Source organism: Aedes aegypti, chromosome 2, assembly GCF_002204515.2.
Source record: "Aedes aegypti strain LVP_AGWG chromosome 2, AaegL5.0 Primary Assembly, whole genome shotgun sequence".
Classification (NCBI taxonomy): Eukaryota; Metazoa; Arthropoda; class Insecta; order Diptera; family Culicidae; genus Aedes; species Aedes aegypti.
The window spans coordinates 139,116,387-139,138,481 of NC_035108.1; the positions used below are offsets into that span (position 1 = coordinate 139,116,387).

Here is a 22,095-nt window from a genome sequence, read left to right on the forward strand (position 1 = left end):
CGGCTATCTGGGCCAACTTCCCCAACAAACCCTCAATAAGACAAGGTTAAAATGGTTTTTTTTTTAGAATAAATGTGTTGTAATTCATATTTTATTTCAACTGTATATCTTGAAGAAGAATCTTTCTTTATAAATTCAAATGTAAAAACATCGTTAATACAAAATTTTACTTCCATTGCAACGAAAATACAATTTAAATGACAATTTTAAAAATCCCGGGATCCCGGAATTTCCCGGGACAAGCATCAATTTTTGTCCCAAATCCCGAGACAAGCAAAATGGTCGGGAAAAGGACACTCTGGTTGCGACTAGGGATCCTTTATAAGAGAGATTAGCAGAAATAAACTGGAATGATCTGACAACAAACTGGCGGTGCTAAGTTTGCTTAGCGTCGAGGATAATGTTGTAACACGGAAACGACTTCCTCATTACTAAAATTGTATTTTGTTTTGTTATATCTACATTTTAAAACTAATGAATAACATAAAAAAAAATCAGCAACTCAATATCGCAAGAACAAAAATGTCAAAAGTCAAATATTTCGTATTTTTTCTCTCTCGGTCAAAATAACTTTTGCCGAAATATTATTAATTGGTTTGCTTTACACCACAAAAAATATAAAACAAACATAACACATGTTCGTTTGGCTCAAACTTTAACGGCTCTCGCTTTTCAAATGGCTCACACTTTGCTAGCAATGTCAGTGTCCGCGGATCTCTCTTATATAGGATCGCTAGTTGTCGCTAGTGATCCTTAATATGAGAGATAAGCGGAAATAAAATGGAATGATTTGGCAACAGACCAGCAGTGCTGAATTTGCTCGACATCGAGAATAATATTGTAACACGGACATGCCTTCCTCATTGCTAGAAACTGTATTTCGTTTCGTTATAGATCTTTGAGCTGCATTTCCAAACTACAAAAAACAGCTTAAAAAACCTACATCTGAATATCTCATCGACAAAAAATCAAAAGAGGAAAATATTTCATATTTTTTTGCTCTATGCAAAACAACTTTCACCGAAATAATTTCAAGCGGATTAAACTACTCTTCAAGAAAAGTTCAAAACAAACATAACGCATGTTCGTTTGGCTCACGCTTTGACAACTCTCGCTGCTCGATTGGCTCACACTTTGGCAGAAATGTCAGCTTCCGCGTATCTCTCTAATAAAGGATCACTAGTTGTCACGTATATGTTCATCGGAAATGAGTGGAGAGCGGGTTTCAAACAAAAAATTCCAAATGGGAGGAGGGTAATTAATCTTATTAATTAGGGGTCATCCACAAATAACGTATGTACTTATGGGGAAGAAGGTGTGACGTTTTCTTACACTCCACACAAATCAACTAAGATTTGTATGGAAAAAATCGTACATAGGTGGGAGATGGGTTTCGAAAACCTTGAAAAGCGTCTTACGTCATTTATGGATGACCCCTTATGGGACAACCATTGGAATAATGGTTACTTCGGGTCGACGGATGACAAATAATCGCCAGCTAAGAGTTGCGTGCTCTGTAGTGCAGCCTGGGCCTTGTTGTCCTTCTGATTTTAGTTAGATTGAGCGTTCACCGAGCGTCGGCTTACCAAGGCGTCTGACTGGCACACCAGAAATTTTCAAATTAAAAGTTATCCATTATCTCTTGGTATTTCGTTACGATTTGGAACCATCTCCACTGTTTAGTTCCTTTGGAGTTGTTCCACTAACATGCTGTTTCAATTAACAAGTCCTCTTATTTGCCCTCCTACTTTTTGAAAATGTTACAACCTATACCGCAGCAAGCTTTAAAGCGAAACGATTAATATCCTTTGACCAGGTTTTTGATACAGTACTGACCCGTTTTTGTCAGCCCCCGATTTTGTCTGCCCCCGATTTTGTCTACCCCCGATTTTGTCAGCTTTTTTACCCGATTTTGTCAGCCTATTTTAAATTTGTCAAATAATTGTAATCATCATGTTTTACCACGTTAACATTAAAGTTAATGATGATGTTTGATGTTATGCACGCATGGGCGTAGCCAGAGGAGGCAATGGCAATAGCATTTATTAAAAGTGAAAAAAATCGATATTACCAATATAAGGGAGGGGGAGCCCCTGATAAAAAAAATGACTACGCCCATGTCCATTGCCCTCTTAATAGTCCATGTAACCATGTAACACGTCAAAATTTGAAAAACAGGAACAAAGGCTAAGGACCGCACTAAGGGGTCTATTTTATTCCTGCAGGTACACGAGGTACCAATGGTACGCCATGCCCAGCCATTTACCGCGCCAGGAACAAAATAAAATGACCCGATTTTGTCAGGTTCCCCATTTTGTCAGCCTAAAATTCATCGAGGGGCTCACAAAATTGGGTCCTTACTGTATTACAAAATGACGTATGACGGTTGAATAAAAAATGGATTTCATGCTACTGAACTGTTTTATAAGGCATCGTCTGGTCAAAATTAAAAAGACTGCAATAACTTTTCTGACGTGTACTTCTACAATGCTTACTAATTTTGCAAAACACATACCTCGTTGAATCCAGACTTCCTGCCATTTAGAAATTTGGAAGAATTGGCAAAGCGTACATGGTCGTTGACAGTTCTAAAGCCCTATTATGTGAAAATACAGACAAATAGTGGAAAGTGAAATGCACGAGTTTATTTTTTTAATCGCATGCTAGAGTCGTCGGATCTAGTAGTGACGAGCTTAAGAAAAGTAGCATTGCAGAAACTTGATTATTCAGGTGAGCAGGAAGCTGAGTAAATTAAAATCAAATTTGGATGTTTCTATTGAGTACACTTCAGACAAGAATAATAAAAAGAATAATATGAATTTGCATATGAATTGCATACTACACATCCACACGCAAAAAAAAAAAAGATTTCCGTAAGAACTTCCATTTAAGGAAGATCTTTTGAGCGCTCGCACCGGCAATTTTCAGCTGACCAGAAATACGCTTGATTTTTCTATGTGTGTTGTCGAAATCAGATTGATGAAAATTATTTCTCAAATGAATCAGTTTATTATTAACGTAGTAAAATGTTTTGAAATACAATGGTAGTTTGAAGTTCAAGCATCGTCAGCTATAAAAGTAATTTTTACCGAAGATTTTTGTCCCTTGTACATAATATGTAACAAATAAACTACAAGATGAACAAAATAATGACTTTTTGTTCATAACCTACAAATTCGTTATACTTTAAACTTTGAATGAAGGTTATCTTAATTATGCGTATTTAAAACTAGTTATAAATAGTGCTCAGATACACATAATCAATACCTAAAAGTAAAAATATTCAAGTTTCCAACTGGCAGAAAAGTGGGAAAGGCACGCGAAGACACGGATGAGTCCGCCTGAAAAACATCCCAGACAACCAGAAATCGCATGAAAGTTCACGTTACAACTCGTTTATTCATACTAATTACATCAAACTCGCTAAACACCGTGGATAAACTCGTCAGATTGATGAGTTTCCTCGCATAAAACACTTCTTTTCTGAGTTCATTTGTACATTTTGTTTCGTCCCGTACACACGTACAAACTAAGTCGAATCAATCCGTAGCAGCTGTCAAATCATCATTTGTTATCATAAATTAAGTCGCATAATATTGCAGGTTAGTTCGGTAGAATATTTATACACTCGCAATGTATGTTATTATTCATCACATAATATATGCACGCATATTGCCTCCACTTTTGTACGTAGAAGGCCGTTTCGCAACATCTTATAAGTGAAATTTTGCACGTATAGAGCCTCCAGGTGATTTCGTTATACGTACATTTTGGTTGTCTGGGATAGTACAGGTGTTGGTCTTTCTAATGCATATAGTTTTGTTTGCAACTTTTTGCAACATTCCGAGATATTTTACTTTAAAAAAGGTGAATTTTCCGCAATGAAATGCTTATAACTCATAGAAAAATTTAAGTTATTGTCTTGGTATGTTCAGCAAAGTTTTATATTTTGTAAACATGTACATAGTCCTAGAACATTGTAAGCCATGAAAATTGCTGCAAAAAAAGTTAAGTGAGTATTTGTACTTTTAAAGTGGTTTTTTTTATGAAAATCGATATATAATCCTTTATTTTAATAGATCACTCTTTGATACTGAAAAAGCTGATGATCATCCTTACCAGCAGCTTTATTGTTCTTGAGCTGGTGAATAGCATCCTCAACCTCCCTCAAAATGGGGGCTGGTTTGTTTCGTCCGTCCGCAATACTGACGAAGACATTTGTTCCGTTGTCCCGACCTTTATTGCCTGTGCTCTCAGCGCCATTCAGGTGCTCGTAAAAGTGCTGCTTTCATTTCTCGATCACCTCACGCTCGTCCGTCAAGATGCTCCCATCCTTTTCCCTGCACATCTCGACTTGCTGTACGAAGCCGTTGCGGGATGCGTTGAGCTTCTGATAGAACTTACGCGTTTCTTGAGACTGGCACAGCTGTTCCATCTTCTCGCACTCCGTCTCCTCCAGGCGGCATTTTTTCTCCCGAAAGAGGCGGATCTGCTGTTGTCCGTCTATAACGTTCCACGTTCTGCCGGGTCCCTTGCTGCATCATGACTGTCCGCGCTGCATTCTTTTCGTCCAGAATCTGCCTACATTCCTCATTGAATCAATCGTTTCGGCGACTCCGTCCCACGTACCCGACGTTGCTCTCAGCTGCCTCAAGAGGGGCTTCATGCAGCTCACCCTCTTCCGGTAATAGAGCCACGAGATGCAGAGCGTATGCAGCTGCGATATCCGGTTGCTTATGCCGCTCTAGGTCATACTGGGGTGGCCGTCGGTACCGTACGTTGTTAACGACGAAGAGTTTTGGGCGCAGTTTAATCACCAGATAGTGGTCAGAGTCGATGTTAGCGCCACGATAGGTCCTGACGTCGATAATGTCAAAGAAGTGCCGTCCATCATTAACCCCTCTACCGGCAGCTTCATTGTTTACCGTCAAAAAATATTCATATCGCGATAACTTTTTTGTTTCTTGATAGTTTTGCACCATTTTTTCACAAGTTCTCAAAAAAAACTCTTAAGTTTAAGAATCCGTGTCGATATTGATCATTAGTGGTATGGTTTTGAAGATATTCAGATGTTCCTTGGGGGACCAACATTCTCCATTCTTTGGTGGTCGTTTTGTTTTACGTCAATTTATCCAAAAAATAAAATATGGGGTATATAATACTAGTTAATAAGGAGCTTCTCTTAAAAAATCATTCAAATCGGTTAAGTATTATTGGAGTTGTCTGAATATAACGATACGATGTTTTTGAAGTTTTCAAGATCTTTATTTTAGTCACGTGGTACGATGCTTATTACTCGAAAACGGCTGCACCAAATTGCTTCATTTTTTCACAACATACTCACATTAATTTACTGTTTCGAAGAGTGATAATCCGAATACGATAAAAATTATGTAGTCGAAGATATTTACGTGGGTTAAGGCTACGCGTCGGTCCCCCAAAGAATTTTAGAATATCTCTGGAACCAGACGATCAATTATCAATATCGACACAGATTCTAGAACTAGAAGAGTTTTTGAAGACTTGTGAAAATATGGTGCAAAAATATCGAGAAACAAGAAAGTTAAGATCTCCTATGATGGTGTTGACATCGTGGCTTGGGCAGCTGTCATACTCGCGTTCGAGCTACACGTAAAAAGCGTATTTGAGCATCGATGCTGAGATGCTTACGTTTATTATTCTGAAGTTAAACCTCAACTTGCACAGTCTCTCATTGGGAGCCACTGCTGCAGAAGTTTTTCTTCTAAAAGTTTATCCCAATCTCATCATTCGGACCTGAAATCTCCAATTAGCAGTTTGTCTTGCACGATTACTCAAGTAATCTAACCAAACTAAACAAATCCTACACCAGTAAGCAAATTCCGAGAAGAAGAGAAGAGTTTTTCGTGGTCGTGCGGTTAGTGTTACCATGCATTTGGTCGCATCATGTCAAGAAGTGTTAGATTCATGATTAAATCCGGAAAACTTTTTGTCAGAATGCCTTTAACGCTAATTTAGACTCTAGGAATTGTAACAATTATGTAGTTTAATGTCGAAACCTCTTGCTCAGATAAATTTGCTTGAAATACAGTGGGGATTCGCTCGTTGGGGGTCCGCTACATGGAATGAATCGATGATTGGATGTTCGCTGGTTGGCAAATATTCCAACTAAAAAGCACTCGAATGTCAAGAGTAGACGTCTGAGCGCCGTCGCATTGAAGTTTGTATATGTATATTTGCGTTTCGTGATGATTTGCTTTTCAGATGCGTGAGTCTTGAGCATTTTCAGCAGCTGTCAGTCGTTCCAACTAACGGGTCGGATTCGCTAGATGGAAGGCAGTCGTGTTCCAACCAGCGAATCCTTGCTGTATTGTTGATCAAAATGCTATTTACTCATGCTGTTCAAAATTTGAATGAAGGTTTTCGAAATATGTGACAGATTACCTGAGGCTTAGAATAATAGTAAAATGTTAAAAAATCTGGTTTTAAGCAGCACTCTCAACACTTAACATTTAAATTTTGCGAAAAGATAAACAAAATCATGAATGTTGGGTGATTTATGCTCATTATATGCATTTAACGTTAATGTGAGCCTTAAGTGTTAGGAATAAAATACAAAATGGTATTATCCTGAATGTTGAAATTTTCCAAAGCTAACATAAGAACACTTATCTTCTTCGAAACTAATTTAATTACATTTATTCTAATTAAAAGGACACAGGAAAGCTAAACGAACCATTTTATTATCGATCAAAAAAGACAATGCACATTATCTTCCCGATCATAAGTACCTCCGTAAGGGAAACGGTTACTATACAAACCAGGGATGCAAACGATGCAGCCAAAGGAAACGGTTGCCATCCTATTAAACTTTCTTGAACGTAACGCGAATGAAATAATGGATAATGAAGAAAATGCATTCTCTTTGATGTCGGTCTTGCGCAAGAGGAAACAATATTTTATTCAAAGCATCTGCATTAAGAACAATTTCTATCGCTTGAGTTTTCTAATTAGTGAATACAAAGAAAAAGATTTTGTGCACGTTAGATTGCTACTAGCGTTGCATCGCTGCTAGACCGTGAAAAAAAAACGGATCACGTCCTTGCAATGACCGTATTGGTAAATTTGATTGTCATATCAGTGGTCCGCATGTTCGGGTACGGAGCGACATAGTCTTGCACAGTTTGTACCGAACTTGGCGATTTCCGGTCAAAGGGGAATCCCATCGAGCGGCCGTCCGGGTATTTCTGATCCCGCAGACCGCAGAATGAGTGCGAATCGTCACATCGGGCAGGGCTGAAAAAGAAGGAATTTATCTAAGTTAAAGCATAATCTGAGAATTTAAACGTTATTTACCTCGTCATATCAATGTTTTGTCCAATGTCCTCATCGGCATAGTTGGAAATCATGACAAATAGATCGAAACGCATGCCTTCTGGTGTGCCTTTGGGGAGCAACATATGGTCCGGCCATCCGCAGCCACAGAAGCGGAATTTCTCCAATTCAGTTTTATCCGGAAGATCCTTATCGGTTTTGATTTGTCTGAAGGTGCGATCGAAAGCTACAGTTACACTCGATTGATCAGATCGACGAGTGATTCGATTGGATCCTGGGTTTACTAGAAATAGCATAATCTTCTTAATGGTCGAACAACATGTAGAGTTTGCCTATTACTCACACATAACCACGAACTTATCCATCTCCAGGACGTAGCCTCTCCACTCGCTGTATTTCAAAGGCGTATTACGGTCGTCCGTTTTCGGAGCTATAAAAATACGAGCAGTTCCACGAACTGGAGCGCTGTTTGAGTTGATCACCTCAAAGTTGTATGCAAATGGAGCGTGCTGTAGGTGAGTGAAGGAAGCGAACACACTTCCATCGGGTCCGAAGTCCAAACCAGATGCTAGATCAACTTGAGCTCGCTGCCAGTACGTCAATAAGACATTTGGTGGGGCTTTCGGTCGGTTCAGTGACACACTTAGGCTGGAAATACTAACTCCTGGGAGGGACAGCTGTGGAAAGGCATGATAGAATATGTTTTTTATGAAGAAACATTATGTCACTCACATCCTTAGCAGTGTACGGATCAAAGGTATCCTTGTGGCGGACCAAAACATCATCGATGAACGAGTGCCATTTGTAGAAGGTTGGATCCCGTTGAGCGGTCGCCACGTCTCCCATGATGCCGTATTCTTCCAGATAACGATTATCGGGATCGTGGCAGAAGGCCAATGCGATGTGGCCTGAGATGTGCAGATTTCCATAAAGTTTCGGATTGATCGACAAGTCGGAGGCTTCAATAATGTTGGATAGAATATCTATTCCCTTTTTTTCATCCAGGGGAATGTTTTTCCCAGTTGCCTTAATGAACAAAGAAATGAAAATAGGTTAAATATCATTAGTTTTAATGGTTTTGTTTGATAGGAGCCGATGTCGTTTATTCTTTTCTAAGTAGAAGGTAAGGGAAGACAGGGTAATATAAAAAACCTCTATTCCAACTGCGAATTGATAACATTATTCTAATTGGGTTTAAATAACATCGAAATTATTAAAAACAGTCTTCTTTTTTCTGGCGTTACGTCCCAACTGGGACAAAGCATGCTTTTCAGATTAGTGTTCTAATGAGCACTTCCACAGTTATTAACTGAGAGTTTTCTTTGCCGATTGACCATTTTTGCATGTGTATATCGTGTGGCAGGTACGAAGATACTCTATGCCCTGGGAATCGAGAAAATTTCCTTTACGAAAAGAACCTCGACCAGCGGGATTCGAACCCACGACCCTCAGCATGGTCATGCTGAATAGCTGCGCATTTACCGCTACGGCTATCTGGGCCCCTCAATTAAAAACAGTCCTTTTCTGCTGTCCGACGTATCGGCATTCATATAGGAAAAATACGGCATTAGACAGTAAAAAACAATTCTTGATTAGGGATTAATTAATTAGGGATTAACGATTGTCAGCTTGCTAAACGCTTTTAGAAATATACTCACATCAACCACAAATCCAGCATCGATGGCAGTGTAGATGCGGTCCCTCCATTGCTCCATTTCGTTAATTGTGAACTTCAATCCCTCGACGTCACGATCGATGTCCTTGATGGTAAAATTTCTCGGTCGCGATGCGTACGGCCGGCTGTTGGAAGTTCTGATCATTTTGGGAAAGTACGCTTCCGGAATGGGTTCCCTAAAGTTGTGCATACTTCTCACTTTGCCCAACCGATTACAAAACCTTTCCACATTGTAACGATGGATAATCTGCTGATGCATGTAGAAAAACAATTCACCCCTGCGATCTTTGTCGATTATTTCTCTGGGTCCTGAGGTGGGATACACCAAATGCCAGTGCCAGTGATGCATGTTGACACCAATATCCTCCCTGAAGTACGCGAGCCGTTGTTCGTCCTCTCGATCCGAAGCCGTGAAGTTTTGTGGCAATTCAATCACCATCTAAACACAAAATTCACGTCTCAATTTCAGTTAATCTTTGCGTCCCTGACCCTTTTTTTGGCAATCAAACTTTCATGATATTTTGGCTTTAATATCCACGATTTTCAGCCGGTTTCAATGAAATTTTGATAAAACTCCACAAAATTATTCAATTTGCAATAATAACTTTTTTTGGGCAGTACCCGTGAGTCAGGGACGCAAAGGTTACCGATCGCGTCATTTCAACTTACTCTGTTAGCTTGACTAACAACCTTCCCTTCCTCGCGCAATTTTGGAAACACAGCCGGATCAACAAACTGATCCGGGAACAACTCCAAAATCGATGGCAAGTTAACGCTATTAGTATCCTGTCGGTGTTGTACTGCCACAGCTAGAGCATACTGGAACAAAAACACATTCAATCTATCCCGACAGTACGACGCCACACCGATCAGCGAAGGAATATCCGGTTGTTGAATGAACAGTTCGATCAGTTTCGACGCAATCTCGCGGTGTTTCTCGATGAACAGCGAAAACGAAGCCCTGCGGTCGATCACCTGCGCAAACGATATGTCCGGGGTGCCAACGTTCCGCACTGGGATTCGAATGTCCACGTTGTCGGTGAACCGCTTCTGGAGCTCATCGCCAATTGGGCGGTAGCGATCGGTTAGGTACTCGTCCGGTATTTCCAGCACAACTTTGCCATTGTCTTTCGGATAGAAGGTTGGCTCCAATGGGCGTTGAAGAAGAGCTAAAACGTCTGCGTTGCTAGACATTTCGAGGACAAGGTGTATTGCTGACAGGGTGAAATGCGATTATACACTACTGGATGATGACATAGTTATAATGCTTTTATAGTACACTGCTAACGTAACGATATCTCTGTATTTTAGAATGTGGTTTTGCGGTTTTCAGCTTTTGAGGCCACATCGACAAAATGTTGAATTGATATGCATCATGCGAAGACATGCTGATGCTACATTCAAACTTTTTGCTATTTGATTAGGAGAGACTGGGTGAACAAGATCCATGGGAAGACTTATTCTCACTCAATTTTTCTTAGACTGTTTATGTATACGAGTGGTAGGGCTCGAAATATTTATGATGAAATGTTCAAATACCATTTTGTTCCCTCTTTTTTAACCTCTTCTAATTTCCTCGAATAGTGATATCTCTAATGTGTATTTTAAATTGATTCTAGTGGCCGTGCTTTGCTCAAGTCTCTACAATTCTCAAAAAATAAATGGGATTTTCCATTTTGAAACAAGACGAATTTTATTTGAAGTTTAAATATTACAAAGTATAGCTATATTATAAATTTCTTCAATCAACTATCTCATTCCACTTTTTCATTTTAAACATTTCAAATGATAAATTCCATCAATATTTTTAGGTGGGGCCTTCCTTAGCCTTGTGTTAAATATTACAGCTACAAAGCAAAGTTATGCCGAAGGTTTCTATATTAGATACCTTAGGATCTTTTCGTAGTAGTTTTAGTTCACTGGGCATAGTGTATCATCCTGAGAAAACGCGAAGTGACCATCAAAACGTGATATTGATTTAATTTACATAAGAGATAAAAGATCTATGAATAATATTAAAATATTGTTTCTGGAATTTCTGAGCCTTGGCATTATTGGGTGTTTGCACACCTAAGACATAGCTCGCTACTATTGGTTAGATCTTACTAAAGGGTATTTTTTTTTATTTCCGTACAAAGTGGGCCGAAGGGTCTTAGATTTTCATGAAACTTTTTCCACAGGCAGGGCTCATCAATATATGAATAAAAAAAATTGAGAAAAATTCAGGGTCGCTTATTTTCCCGGAAAACACAGTTGGATTTTTTTTTTGTTTTCCTCTGACACTACTTACTTTTAAAAATCATAACTCAAGAAAGAAGCATCGTCGAAACAAAGTTTTTTTTTATGAAAATGAAAGCAAATTTTCTCAGAAATAAAAAAAAATATTAACAGGAAAAAGTTTTCCACAACATTTTTCACCGCTGAGAAAATTCGTAAAGAAAAGCCGAAAAAACTATGCTCCAACTCGTGGAAAATTTTCAAAAAAATATTTTTGAGAAGATAATTTTATAGGCTTTAATCGCTGAAATTTTTGAAATGTACTTTTTTTTTTGTTTTTGAGTTATGGCCAATTTTGTAAAAAATGTGTAAATGTGCCATTTTGAGCCTTTTCTTTGAAAAATCATTACTCAAGAAAGAAGCATCGTAGAAACAAAGTTTTTTTTAATGAAAATGAAAACAAATTTTCTCAGGAATAAAAAAAAATATTAACTGGAAAAAGTTTTCCACAAAATTTTCCACCATTGAGAAAATTCGTAAAGAAAAATCGGAAAAACTATGTTCCAATTAGTGGAAAACTTTCAAAAATATATTTTTGAGAAGGTAATTTCATAAGCTTTAATCGCTGAAATTTTTGAAATGTACTTTTTTTTCGGTTTTGAGTTATGGCCAATTTTGTGGAAAATTACCAGATAAGCCTTTTCTTTGAAAACCCATATTGCAATCGAAGCATCGGAAAAACAAAGATTTTTTATCAAAGCAATTGCAAATTTTCTAAAACATCTGAAAAAAGATATGGGATTGGTTTTAATGAAGTATAAGTCGGAATGGATGATATTTTTCATGAAAAATTACACTGCTAAGAAAAACTGAAAAAAACTGTTTCTGCCTCAATTTTCCATTACACTGAAAAGGGATTCTTTCTTTTCTATGGAACAAATAAGATTATTAATTTTTTATATTATTCATTCAATTATTCAGTATGTAACTTACATTTTCATCTTAATACTATCTATACCAAGAAAATACAGCATGCTTTGTTCTTAATAATACAAAGAAACGAAAATCTTCTGGTGTTACCAACCAAAGACAATCTTACCGGTTGAAAAAATAGATAGTATTAAGATGAAAATGTAAGTTACATACTGAATAATTGAATAAATAATATATAAAAAAAATAATAATAATCTTATTTGTTGCATATATATATATATATATATATATATATATATATATATATATATATATATATATATATATATATATATATATATATATATATATATATATATATATATATATATATATATATATATATATATATATATATATATATATATATATATATATATATATATATAACAGAAATGCTGCAAGAAGTGACTGCTTTAAACAAAACAGCCTATTTTCAAAAGAAGGGAAAATTTCATATGAGAATAAAAACAATGAATTTTCAAAAAATCACTATTTCACCGTAAGTAGTATTCTTAGGGACCTTTTAGAAGACCAAATTGCTGGGATGTGGTATAGAATCGCTGAAAAGCTTGTACATGTTGCGATACAAGGATGAAATCACGACGATTTCTCATCCATATCGCTGCGAAAAATGCTTTGGTGTGTGAAATTCTTTAGCTTAATTCCGATCACAGCAAAAGCAGAGAATTAACTCTACGAGATTGAGAAACTGTAATGAATGAAAACTAGTGTGCAGTTTCATAAGAGATCTTAGTTTTACAACATTAATCTGAGAACGCTTTGTTTAAACTGGTTTCGGTTCCGCATTTTGCCTGGCAGTGGAATTCGCGAAACCCCAGCAAGCGGATTCGAGTTTCACGTCACCGGAGTGAAATGTGTTTTCTTATGTTTCACAGTTTTGCGTGTTAATGCCAAAATTGTGCCTTCAGTTGAGGATGGATTATCTGGTAAATTCGTTTCATGCTTGTGCAGATACGAATTTGTATCATGGCAATCTTTCATTTATTTAATTCTTAAACGAACTATGGATGGTTCGTCGCTGTAAATGTCGGCATAAGCCTTTATTCCTGTTTCAAAAAAAAAAAAATGTGAAACTCGTACATATTCTTTTATTTATCTATCGAAATTACTAAAAATAACCTATGAACTGTTCGACGTTGAAAGTGTCGACGCATCAACAGATAACTTATTTAAATCTTAGCAACATGAACCGTTACCAAGGTGAATCCTGAGCGTGTAGCTTTTTATCCCTCCCACTAACAAAATTCCTTCCTGTGAAAACCATGGAGATGCAGAGGTGATCTCGGTATCTAGTAGCAATGGACGTCACACTAACATTCTTTCCCTTCCCAGATGACTGTAAGGACGTGGCCGGCGCCGTTATTGACATTAAAGTTTGGAGTCCTCGAAATTGTACATTGAAGATGGTTTGCTACTCCCAAGCTACTTATGTTGGTTCCCTGCACAGTTTTGATTATTCCTGTCAATCACGGTGTAGCAACTACGAATTGTACGTTCATCAATACTTATTGGACTGATGCAAATTTTGAAATTTTTGCTCCCCTATGCTTAAACGGTGTCTATTATGATAAAAATCATTCTCCCAAAATTTGAAGAGATTTGGAAGAAATTTGGTTGTGTCCACGCCATTTGAAGTTTGTATGGAAATTACTATGAAAAATACAAAGCTTTTGTGTTCAGTCCTCTAACTGCCCGTAATAATAGTCTATGGAAAAGTGAACAAACTATACTCATGTGAAATCTTCCCAGCTACAACTTTGCCGAAGACTACATTTTGATGGGACGTAAGGATAATTTGTTATTATTGATAACAAAGTCTAAACCATGTTGAGATGATCAATCAATTACTTTCAGAGCAACACTGCTTTTTTGCTGTAGAACATAGTAGCCTGGATTACTTTGATCTATTCTACCCACCAGGAGCACCACTGTTGCCTGCCGGGTAGTTGGTTCAGCATGCAAAATGCACACCCAGTTTATGATTATGAATAGCAATTTATCCTGACGTCCAATCAAAATGTGGTCTTCGGCAAAGTTGTAGCTGAAAGGATTTACAATGAGAAGGTTGTGTTCACTTTTTCATAAAACATCATGACGAAGAGATAGAGGGCTGAACACAGAAGGATGACGTTTTCCATAGTAATTTCCATATAAACTTCAAATGGCCTGTGCACAGTCAAATTTATTCCAATTCATTTCAAACTTTGGGAGGATGCTAATTACCATAATATAAGTCGTTTAAGCATAGGGGAGCAAAAATTTCAAAATTTGCATCACTCTAATGCTTATGCTTGGCTATTCAGGGTTCATGTTACGCAATTACAAGTTGTAAGTGTATTGGAAGCTTTATTATACTAAATCTGAGATCAAAACTTAAAAAAGGAAAAATAGAAATTTAATTCAAAACTTCAAACAAATAAATAAGTGTTTTAACAGTTATTAAAAGTAATGGAAATCATCAAAACCAAACAAGTTAGGTACACCCGATTCTGTTTTTGCACAGATTTTTTACACGGCCGTGTGTTTTTTAAATTTTGAACTGAAAACTTTTTTTGCACGGTACGCATCCTCCATGCAAATATAGAATCGGATGTACGTAAAAGTTAAGTAATCAGCAATTTACGACAATCAACAATTTTTAATATGCCATATTCCTATTTGTATCAGACCCAGTTTAACCCACAGTGCTACAACGTACCGGAAATGCCACTTATACCTTTTAAAATCATTAACTTCTCATAAGCGAATATATCGAATTTGAATCGTTTCAAAAGATCTTGTTTTACTTGACACTAAAAAAGCATTGAAAGGATTTATTAGAAAATTCAGAAAAAAATATAGAACAAATTCAAAATTATCCGTCAAGTCTTGAAAACTTCCTGTAGGGGTTGGTGTTCTTTACATCTGACTTACCTGAGTTACTTGAGTTATGCTTAAAATTAGATTAAATTGTTAACTTGACTGATAAAACAAAAATAAAAAAAAAGAAATAAATTGTTTATAGTTTACTTCAACTGAATACTTTCCATGAAAGTATTATTGAATATTAGGATTTATTTTTCATAAGCTTCAAAACAAATATCTGGCCAATGATCACCGTCCTTTCATTATTTTGTGGATGGAAGACCGTGGGAAGAGAGGGGGTGTGAGAATCAAAAAAAAAAAAATGAAAACGTGATTAATGGACGTCATATAATTCACATGTAGATAATCTTTACGACCAATGAAATGTGATGTGTTGTAAAAAATATTGATAATATCTAAATTTAGTTCTTCCGCATTAGGAAAATAGTATTGCCAAACGCATAACACCTTAATATAAAAAATAAATGTAATGTTTCATATGATAAGTAAAAAGAGATAAGAATTTTGAAGAAAAATTAACCAGAGACGTGCTTAAACTTGATAACGGTTTGAATCATAACATCTAGCTGAGAAATTATTAAAGAATATATCCAACTTTATAGTTTTTTGTTGCAGAAACAGAACTTTGCGACTGTTAGAATATGTTCATTTATGCTCATCAATAGTATTCGTACATATATTTATCTTGTTATAGTTCACATTCATTTGCTTATTGTAGGTACCGCATCAATTCGACCAATGCTCAACAATGAAAGTTCCAGCCACAAATCATCTGTGTCGTTTCGCAAGATTTACTGCACCTAATCATACCACAGCCAAGCGTCTTATTTCTTACTATCGCCATCTCAAGAAAACTTAATGGCTCTTACTCTAGGTCTTCCTCGAACCGCACACGCTCTCGATACCAACCTAATCCCAGTCTCTTATGTCGAATTCACCTCCCCTTAGTTCTCGTCAGCAACAACGGCACCAAATTATCATCGTTTAATTATAAATTAATCCTTTTTTATTTATCTTTGCCCGGCTGAATCCGTTCCACAGTCAGGTCCATACCTCTTCTGCGGAGAAATTGTGTGAGCGGCAGCACTACTTTGTTAGCTTCCATCGAATAAATTTGGTAGTTGGTACGAGTAATGCCACTTGGTCGTTCGTAATAGAGCGAAAAAGGATACTTCCTGCCAGTCAAGCAAAAACGATGAAAGCCTCGTCGTCCTGCCTGATTCAAAAAATATCCTAGCACTAGTCACTAAATACGATACGCTTCAATAGACGCGCTCTGAAAACTGTATGTTTACGAAATTCCGGATGTTGGCGTACGGATGACGAACGTTCGTATATCCTTATTAACTTCGGCAAGTACGTATACCTAAAGCCAATCTCCATGACTTCGTCCATTGAAAGAACAGCACGTCGTAATTGAATCGGAAACGAGCCGAAAAGTTTTAACCAGATTCGTACGCCAACATCGTTAGAGTGTTGGCATACATATTCGATCCATAGAAAAGCAGGTCTATCAGCAATAACGAAATTTTGGCAACGCTTCCTGAGATAGATTTCAGTATGGTTTTTCTACGGTACCGTAAAACGGGGTAATATTGATGAGCGGGATAACAGTGATCGCAATGACCCTTCTCGAAAAAGTTCGTTCTGACATTTCCAGTATAAGAACAATGCTTCTCTTCTGTAGAGCATTGAAGATAAACAAGTAACAAGTTACCCCATTTGACGGTACTGCAAAACAAAACGCGCTTCTCGCCAAAGGTTTGCCCAGCATCTCATCATCCGGATGGAATTAGTTGGGTCCATAAAATAATCGCGGAATGGAATTCAATTATGGCATGCCAAAAGGGTTTTTCATGTTGAAAACGCTTCCGTCCGCACAACCCTTTGCAAGAAAATCGTGAATCCACCATCCGGACGGGATCATCATTCCAAGAAATAAAGAGAAGAGCACCTACAATTCACCCTAATCCCATTGTTCGAGACACCGCACTTTTTGAACGAAACGCTCTGGATGATGGCCATCGTGGGTGGCGAGTTTCCCAGGGATTCGTTTTTTCACGATTAATTTAGCATGCGCATTTTTCCGCCGATGAAAACCACCCAATCTGGCAAATGACGATGCGATAGGGGGTTTCGCGGGTATAATTGAGTTTAAAAGTACAATTTACGGCATGCTGCTACTGGTTGCTGCTGGGAGCTTGAAAGAAATACAATCCAAATAAAATAATAACACTTCTCGGTAAACCCTTCCATTGGAGGGATGATTGCTTCCTACTTCAGAAGTTTTGGGAGAACAGTTTTTGTGAGTGGGAATTGTCGATAGTGTCTTAATATGAGAGTAAACACTGATAAAAATCCACACGCTCGATCTGTGTGTTTAAAATTATGGATTTATTCATGAACGTCCATATCGATTTGCTATGATTTTCTTGCAAACTTCGTGTGTGTTACACATTAAATTCCTGTGTTTTGCTTCATGGATTGATTCATCAACCGACAACAGGGATTCCATATTTTTTCCACATAAGTTCCCGAAGCTTTCTCTTCAGATTCGTATGTGTCAACCTATGGACGCATAGATCATCACCCCAACACGGATTCAGTGTGTTTTGCTTATGGTTATCTTGTGTCATAATCATCATGTTCAAGTTGGTCGATTCATTGATTTGCGCAATGAGATTGTTATGATGAAATCCATGAGCTATGCTATCGATTTTCATGTTCAAAGCTTCTAAATTGTTTGTGATCAACCCATGGGATGCATAGTGAACTGAATTGCGGTTGGACCTCGTGTCGAACGACAGTCATCATCATGCTTCCAAAGAGAAGAAGCAAATTTTGAAGCTGAAAGTGTTAGATGAAAATTTGTGAATTCGATTTTTCTTTTACTAGTGAAGTTGACCGATATACGAGAATTCTACCTTTCTATAAGAAAACATTGATTATAATGTATAGTTTAGTAGAAAAATCGGATTCCACTAACAGATTTTCCTGGCTTTCAGTTTCGAAAAAAAAAATGGAATATGCTTATCCCTAGCTTCCCAAATTATGGATTTGTGGCGCCCCGCTTGTTGCTGGCTCACGGGTTTGAAAAAAAAATCAAGAGAGCTTGCGACAAGCAGAGGAGCCTCGGATCCATATTTTGGGGAGCAAAAGTTTTTCTACCAAATTTCTTCTTTCAGTCCCATGACATTTATGTTCTATCACACATGACTATCTAAAGCTACTACATTTCGAATTCAATAAGCAAATCAGTTGGTTTTCATGATTTAATATTTGGAAATTCATGTTTGTTTCACATGACAACCTAATGTTGATACACATGTTATTATACCGTGAAATCAATGATGAAATCCATATGGCTACCACACTCAAATCATGTGGTTTTCCTCATTGCGCAAATCTAGTAAATAAGTAAAAAGCAAATAAGTAAAACACACGACCTTGACGTGTAGATTTTTCTCAGTGAAGAAACGTAAAGTATGTTCCACTTAGTGGTTGGCATTATGTATTGCCAAGTTATATATTCAAGAATATAAAACGTTTAAAAAATCTTAGCGCATCATTTTGTAGCATTTGGATTAGGTTAATTAGGCTTCATGAGAAAAATTTATACCGTAATGACTAATATTGCGAATTGTCCTTAAGGGGCAGGATCTGTCATTGATTTCGCAATTTTCAAAAGCAGTTTTTTCATTCAAAATCAAGAAAATTCCTAGGAAAATTAGTTCACTGTAATCTATTCTCCAACTGAAACACAGTGAACACATTGTCATCGAATAATGTTTAGGTTTGAACAGGAAAACTGCTTTTGAAGTTTAGATGATGACGATGATTAGGATGATGGAGGAATGAACGTTCGAATAAAAATAACTGAGCTATTTTTACTGACATCGAACTGTTTCTATTTTTTAAACTTGTTTCTTAGATTCCTCTTTTGTAACTTGTCCATTTTGTTGTCCCGATGATAAAAAACCTGTGATATTTTTTCTTACATAATTGTTGTGTTTTCACCGTAATTGTGAAATATTCTCTCACGTCTTTCGCGTTCCAACTTTGATAACTTTTGCAAATATCTGTTAATTTTTATGAAATTTTTATTACAGCGTAAACAATTCTTACAGATTGAAAAGCTGTAGACAAAGTAATTAATAAGAAATAAGCGTCTAATTACTAAGTTCTGTTTAAAAATATAAATCAATGTCTGAGGATGTCAAGTAAAATCAGATTCTCATGTACTTTAGAAGCCATTGGTTTGAAGCATTGCATATACGGTCAACTCTCCCTTACTCCATATTTCCTATCTCGATATCGAGTTAGAGAACCATAGAAAAAAAAATTGTTTTCATGGCTACCTTGATGGTTCCTTCGATCGCAGTTGCACCGGTTTTGTGTTCTGTAGCTCGATACCTCCCTAACTCGATGGTCCCTTCAATATCGAATTGTGGAGTGTTGACCATATTCAAAAACAATTATTGATAAGAATGGACAGCCTACTGATATTGAGCTAAATCATGTGTTTATTTTTGATTAACGCTCAGCAACTCGATTTGTTCTGCTTCATGTGAACATAACAACCATTTCTTGTTATTAGTGGAGGCATTCTTCTTGTGTTATACTGCATCTTGTCACTTTTATTTACATAAGATGAGATCGATGAAAAGAAATGGAACATATGATATATGCCCTTCTTCCAGCACCCGCTTGATATTATTCTTTCTGAACTGATAGCACTGCAGAACATTGTTTTCAGCTTGAATTTTACAAGAGACAATCTGTGTAATATAGATTTAGCTTTATAAGTTGAAAATTAAACTAATCTTGATTGATGGACACCCTCTCAAATTCCTTATCATTAACATAACCTTTTAAGTAGAATGGAATTGTTGTTCTATCTTAATTGATAACAAAACCAATGTTTATATAATCTTATTTAGGTTGTTTATGGTCCTCTGACAATGTTTGCTAACAATAGGGGAAGGGGTGGTTAAATGAACACCTTAAGGAAATCATCTTTTTTTTGATAGAACAACGAGGAATTTGTATAGTTCTACCCAACAACATCAAAAACAGGTATGTTATCTATAGCAGCGACACGAATTAGGACTAAAATAGCTGAATTTTCACATATTTTTGTCGCTAGAAAAAATCGATGTGAATGTTCATTTTACGAACAGCTGTTGGTGGTAAAATGAACATCATGCAAAAAACGTGAGCAAAACAAATATTTTTGAAAATTTTTATTGCCTTACCGAAAATATATCCATTGATGATTGTAACCCATTCAAAAAGAATTCTAAAGGTATCAGATTTGACCTCATATCATAACGATATTCACCTCACTGAAAAACCTCAAGTTTTCCGAGCTAAAAGTTACGTCAGTTTTAATTTTCAAACGTGATTTTCTAAAATCTTAGTTTTCGTTGATATTTTCACTTCAATTGACCTACGTATCAACTCGAACACTCTGATTTATGTTATAAATCGTCCGTGCATGATAAAAATTAATCGAAATTTGTTCTTTCTCGATAAAAGTAAAGGTGTTCATTTTACCACCCCTGTTCATTTTACCACCACTTCCCCTACATTTGGCATAATACAACAAAATTTAGAAAATATACTGGTTTTACTTTTCAGATACCGTAAACAGGAGTGAAAGCAATGGTATACTTGTCTTCTAGAATCAGTGAATAAAATTATCGCGGAAATGGAATCATTTGGCGAATAGCGCCAACAATTTTTGTTGCACAGGATTCATCAAATGTAGCGCGGTTGTTGCACCATGACCAGATTTATTTCTCGTGCACGAAAAAAAAATAACAATTGTGATTGAACACTATGGAAAGAAGTTACCGAATATCTAAAGTTTATGCATTAATGATTATTTTCTATTCTTCTTTCATTTATTATGGGATTCTCTCGGAAGTTAATCAAAGATTATAAATTAAATCTTTTTAGGATGCTTTAAGAAATTTCACAGCTCTCTGGGATTCTTCTGAAAATTTTATTGAGATTCTTCCTGGAATTCATCATAAATTCTTCCATAAAATTTTCTGGAACTATCCCAAAAATCTCTGAAGTTCTTCCCGTAATCCTCATGAAATCCTTTAAAAAAAATCTTCTTTTTCTGAATATCTTTTGAAGATTTGTTGTTAAAAAAAACCCTCAGGATTTCTTCCGGAAATCAATTCAAGATTATTATATTAGGCCCTCTAAAATGATTCCATAAATCAATCAGTATTTCTTTCGTGAATGTCTTTGGGACGTTTTTTGATATCCCTCAAAGATTCTCTCAGAATTATTCGAATTCTTCTGGGATTCTCCCAAAATTCCGTCTGAAACTATAGTAAAATATCTATTCTTTCACTGTCAGATAATTCCGTTCAAATTCTTGGGATTCTTCTTATTCCTATGGAATATTTCCAGAAATCATGTTGAAATTCTTCCAGATATCTCTTGGGGATTTATTTGGCAATCTATTTTTATGGGAATAAAAAAATACTATGGAGATATTTTTACAATTTTACAAAAGTTTTCCAAAAACTCCTCAGAAATTGTTTGGAAATCCTCCTGGCCCTTTTCTGAAAATCCTTCCTCGATCCTATTGGAAATCATGTTTAATTTTTTCCAGAAATCTTTCTGGGAAAATTTCGGAATTCGTTTGGGATTCTGATATTCTGATACAATTTCCCTGTGATTCTTCGGGAAATGTTCTTGATTTTTTGTTTTTATTAGTTAATTTCCATTTTTGATTTATTATTTAATCTTCAGAAAACCACTCTTGAATTTAAATGGAATCCGAGATGAGCCAGCCTCGGGCTGCAAACTTAGTTAATAAAGATAATAACTATTAAATGAAAATCCATAAAGAAAACTTCCGGACAGCCCTCTGGGACTCCTTAAAAGTACTACTAACATTCTTACGGAAATCATTCTAAGACTATACCGGAAAATATTAAGGAATTTTTCTGGATGTCTTATTGAATTCATCCAAAAACCCTAGGAATTTCCTGAAAATCTTACAG

General features: G+C 36.4%; 1 protein-coding gene across 1 annotated transcript; it reads right to left on the minus strand.

The window, feature by feature from the left end:
* Window positions 1-6,898: 6,898 nt before the first annotated feature.
* Window positions 6,899-10,234, minus strand: LOC5574118 (phenoloxidase 2). Its single transcript, XM_001661140.2, has 6 exons — window positions 9,659-10,234; window positions 8,973-9,428; window positions 8,047-8,340; window positions 7,658-7,991; window positions 7,336-7,597; window positions 6,899-7,275 (listed from the first exon to the last, which is right to left on the minus strand). Exons 1-6 carry the CDS (start codon window positions 10,181-10,183, stop codon window positions 7,074-7,076), a joined length of 2,073 nt encoding a protein of 690 aa, XP_001661190.2. The 5' UTR covers window positions 10,184-10,234; the 3' UTR covers window positions 6,899-7,073.
* Window positions 10,235-22,095: the final 11,861 nt, after the last annotated feature.